A 4670-nucleotide genomic window follows, 5' to 3' on the forward strand; every position below is an offset into this window, starting at 1 on the left:
AAAATTGAAGTCTTTGTGACAATCTTTTTAAAAAATGAATTATTTTTGGAAACGAACTTAGTTGGTTTTCTTGGAAGTTTGATTAGCTCATAAATGTTTTGCAATATGATGTTTATCGTATAGACCACGTTGTCTTGTTACGAAGCATTGTTTTTGCATTACCCGAAGGTAGTAAAAACCCCCATAGCACTAAGTGAGACATTTTCGCACAATATGTCACATCCCACCTTGCACGTAGTCTGCTTTTAATTTGTTGTCCTACTGCAGAAACTATTAAAAATCTCACTTTTGCCAAAACAAAATTAATGTAGCATGACTAATGTAAAGTAACTAGAGCCACAAAAAATAAAAATGAATTTCTTCGGGACATAGGGAGAATTGATAAACAATTAATAAATTATTTGTTGAGGAGCTAGCAAACTCCTTGGTTAATGATCATAGTAATTAACCAAACATATTTATGTACTTAGAGTAATCAAAACAAAAAAAGGTAAAGTCTCGGTTCCTTGTAGAGCATGTGGCGCATTTCAATCAAAACCGTTGAGAGACAGACATGTGTCGACGCCTGATGTGCGGAGAGACGATAGATATAAGTCCACCTAGTGGTGGTCTCATCTTTGACCTATAAATCATCTCATCGTACGGCCTACGATAGAACTTCAAAAAAGGCTGGAATGATTCACGACACTTATCAGCTCTACTGATATGGCAATTATTAGTATCTTTCTTGAAGAACATGGCTGGAGATTGAAAAAATGATGGCCTCATAGCCCTAGGATGCCGAATTTCTGACTGCTCCAACACTTGAGTTTTTTGTGGCAAAGGAGTAGAAGGGAAGAACCCTTTCATGTTGTTGCCACGTGGAGTCCTAGCAATGGGTGATGCAAATGAGTAGGACCTAGCATTGAGGGGTGAGATGGCTGGGCCCAGTACTGGAGTAGTGGTGGGGCCAACTTTAGCTGATGACGTGTCAGTTAATGACAAATACCATGGCTTGACAGAATCAAAATGGTGTGACACAGTGAAGGAGAATCTTGAAGAAGAGCAGGATCCAATCTTGCCAGATGATGGTATGGAGGAAGGATTGAATCTGAGAGATGCAGCTCTTGGATAAGCAGTGAAGTCATTGAATTCCAATGACTCCTCAAAATCAAGTGATGATACCACCATTGTTAATGGTGCTAGATCAACAAATGTCTTAACACCCTGCAAAAAAACCATAAGTGTTTTAACTCCAAGGTACTAATGATGTAAAATATATTTATATAATTACATTAGTTATAAGGCAATTATAGGTAATTGTCTACGACAAACATGAGTTTAAGTTCTAAGAATTCATAGTGTAAAATTATTTACACAATCAGGTTACTCATAATATATTAATTAAAGACCTTGAAGTGTTTTAACTTCAAGGTATGATTGTGTAGAATATATTTATGTAATTACATCATTAGTTATAAGGTAATTATAGGTAATTGTCTACAACATATATGACTTTAAAATCTAAGAATTGACGGTGTGAAAAATATTTACAAAATCAGGTTACTGATAATATGTTATTAACAATAAATTAATTAGGATATGCATTAACAAGTCACTTGGTAAGAAAAATGATATATAACTAGCTTATCATCACAAGTTTTATTGGTAAACGTGACAAAAATAACAACTACTATGCTATCACAAATTAAACTACATTATAATATAAAATATGCTTACATTGTCATAATAATGTACTCTTATTCTTGAGCTAGTAGAATTGTATAGATATATATGATACCGGATCGTACATGTTAGCTATATGTGACATAATATTAGTGTGTCTTTATAAACAAAAATGGATAGATCGAATTAAGTGATCGAAAAGAAATACCTTCCAAAGATAAGAGAAAAGTGAAGGAGGATCGATGACAAAAGCTTTGTGGAGTCGTCCTGGATAATAATCGGCAATAATTTTCAGTGAAGCCAATAAAATGTTCATAAAAGCTGATGCTGACCTGAAAAAGCCTGCAATTTTTATCACAGCAGCCCCCAATGATATGATTTAGTCAAACATAACCCCAATAATAAATTGTCATGAAGCACTAAAGTGAAAAAAGCAAAACAAAAATTCAAATTCACTGCAGAGCATGTTCAGTTTTTTCTTTTTTCTTTGTGCTTTGAGTTCTGGACTCTGACAGGCTAAGAAAAAGTAGAATTATGGGTACTTTTGCATGACATTATTGAGATTTTCTAGTAAAGATAAAAAATGATTGACCAGTTATACCCCTACATTCTCAAACTTGAAAGCAACACCTCAAGGGCACTCCAGGCAAAGCATGAAAATATTTCAGATTCTTGCCTGCTGAATGCAGGCCACATTTGATTAGTTAATTAATTGCTCTTTAATTAAGTGATTAAGCGTGACATTGGAAATTAAAAAGATCTGAAATGGGATTTATAAATTTTATAAAAAGTGGTCCTTAAGAGGATTTATTCAGACTGAAAATTCTTGGAAACCCCTCAGAATAGAATGTACATTAATTATAATTCCCCTAACTGAGAGAAAGCTGAGTTCTGGTTTACTATGTAAGACTTGTGTGAAATAGTAAAAATCTATCCTTCCTATTCAAATTCATGATGAGCTAAACAAGGGTAATATTGTCATTACAAGAAAAATACTTACTGGCATCAAAGAGAACAACAAATTGTTCAACACTTTTGGCCATGGTTTGAATTGCCACCTCCAGTGTAAACACCAACAACCGAGTAAACCTACAATTTTTTAAACCACAGAATATTGAATGGAAGAATGCAAATATTAATTTATATTTGAGTTAAGCTGATAATATAGTATATTTAAAGACAAAGTGAAGAAGTTTTACACTATCAAGTTATTAAAATATACTCCCTCCGTTCATTTTTCCTTGGCACGTTTTGACTTTTCACGCCCCTTAAGAAATAATAAATGAAGTACATAATTTACCATGATACTCATATTAATTAATGCATATTTTATTGGATTTGAGACAATGATTCGAAATGAGTAATAAATACTGTGGGTATAACAGGAAAAAAAATTATCATTCTCTTGATATGCGTAAAGTGACAAGTAACAATGAAAATCTATTTTTAGTATATATGCCAAGTAAAAGTAAACTGAGGGAGTATGTCAATTACAAGCCAAGTAACTATTCATAGCAAGTATGAATTGGTAATCTACAAAACATGATAAACTATATATACTCATAGTATAAGTGTTTTAATTCAAATCCTTCATTTTTTTGGGCGTAAAAGAGATCAAAAGGGACAGAGGGAAGAGTAACTTACAGTTTCTGTGAGTGGTATTTCTGGTAATCTTGCTTGATCCGGAAAATCTATAATTTGATCCAAAGAAAAAGGAACAATTATATATTTACTGAAATTTTTTATGTTAATTTGAGAAAGGATGGAAAAAAAAAATGAAAATTACCACAACAGGCCTAGATTCATGATCATGACCAGAAACATAAGCTGCCCCTTCTGCTAGCTCAGCAGAGAATTCATCAGCAATAAGATGATCTGCAACAAATATTCAACCAAAAATTAAATAAATAAAATAAAGTGATGAGATCAAGCTTTTGGAATGAATTTACTTTAATCATAGCTTAGATTTTGCGTACTTTAATGAGCTCAGCTCATTCAAACAATTTAAAAAAGAACACATGAAAACGAGAGAGATTCTCTGATTCTCTTTTTTCTTTAAAACAAACAAGAAGAGAAGACAAATTAGGATATGCATTTGGATGCCATAAAAAGGAGTTTAATTAAAATTTTAATAAGATGATGAAGAAATAATTAAAGAAGACAAAAAAAAAAAAAAAATGTACCAGTGCCTAAAGAGTCTCTCCAGGCAAGACAGTTTCTCAACTGCTTAGCAGCTTTCTTGACATTTTCACCTTTCACTTTCAAAAACCTCTCCACACAACCACTGTTACAGAACTTCTCCTGCAACAAGAAAAAAACAAAACCATCTTCACTTATAATTTCTATATATATATATATATGTTTTTCACTTAATTTGTAAAAATACATATTCATAAAACAAAAACTAGGTATCTTATTAATTATAAGTAGTGGAGTACCTGTTTAAGAGTGAGAGGAGCTTGTTTTTTGAGCAGTTGAAGAACAGCTTGAACTCTTTCTTTGTCTTTGTGTTCGTTGATCTGCTCTTTCTTTCCCATTCTCAGTAAGACAAAGAGCAAACTATTTGCGGGAATAGAGAAAAGATGAATCTCTCAAGAAAAAGTGAATATTATTGAGACAGAGATACTACTCTTCTTCTTTACGCAACCATTTGAAAAAAAAAAACAGTGTGGTGTAGAGTTAAATAGAGAAGTTAATAGTGAAATATATATTTTTATGAGGAGAAAGAGAGAGCCCGTATTTATAGGAGTGACGGAAGCCGTTAAATGAAATGTCAACAGTGCCTAATGACGGCTTGAAAGCGAGGCCTAACGGAACAACGTCGGCCCACTTTTTTTACTTTCCCTATTTTTCCACCCCTTTAATTCATGGATAAAGCAATATATTCAAATGAATAACAAAATAAAGTTAACAACTAACTTCTTCAAATGGGTTTAGCAACAAAAAAAATATGTGTAGTGATATAATATGATATTTTTCAAATAGGAATATGCTATGGGCATCAA

At 32.6% G+C, this 4670-nt stretch overlaps 1 protein-coding gene across 1 annotated transcript; it reads right to left on the minus strand.

Moving 5' to 3' along the window:
• Positions 1–341: 341 nt before the first annotated feature.
• Positions 342–4375, minus strand: LOC109207219 (phosphatidylinositol/phosphatidylcholine transfer protein SFH4-like). The gene is made up of 7 exons (XM_019370101.1): positions 4104–4375; positions 3849–3966; positions 3452–3540; positions 3310–3356; positions 2666–2754; positions 1874–2007; positions 342–1206 (listed from the first exon to the last, which is right to left on the minus strand). Exons 1-7 carry the CDS (start codon positions 4200–4202, stop codon positions 532–534), a joined length of 1251 nt encoding a protein of 416 aa, XP_019225646.1. The 5' UTR covers positions 4203–4375; the 3' UTR covers positions 342–531.
• Between the last annotated feature and the right edge of the window lie 295 nt (positions 4376–4670).

The sequence above is a fragment of the Nicotiana attenuata genome, unplaced genomic scaffold (assembly GCF_001879085.1).
Source record: "Nicotiana attenuata strain UT unplaced genomic scaffold, NIATTr2, whole genome shotgun sequence".
NCBI classification, from domain to species: Eukaryota; Viridiplantae; Streptophyta; class Magnoliopsida; order Solanales; family Solanaceae; genus Nicotiana; species Nicotiana attenuata.

Coding starts and splice junctions, on each gene's coding strand:
- LOC109207219 (XM_019370101.1), bottom strand. CDS start 4,202: ATGGGAAAGAAAGAGCAGATCAACGAACACAAAGACAAAGAAAGAGTT. Junction 3,967..4,103: donor CTCCTCTCACTCTTAAACAG/GTACTCCACTAC, acceptor TTCTTGTTGCAG/GAGAAGTTCTGTAACAGTGG. Junction 1,207..1,873: donor TTTTCTCTTATCTTTGGAAG/GTATTTCTTTTC, acceptor GTTTTTTTGCAG/GGTGTTAAGACATTTGTTGA.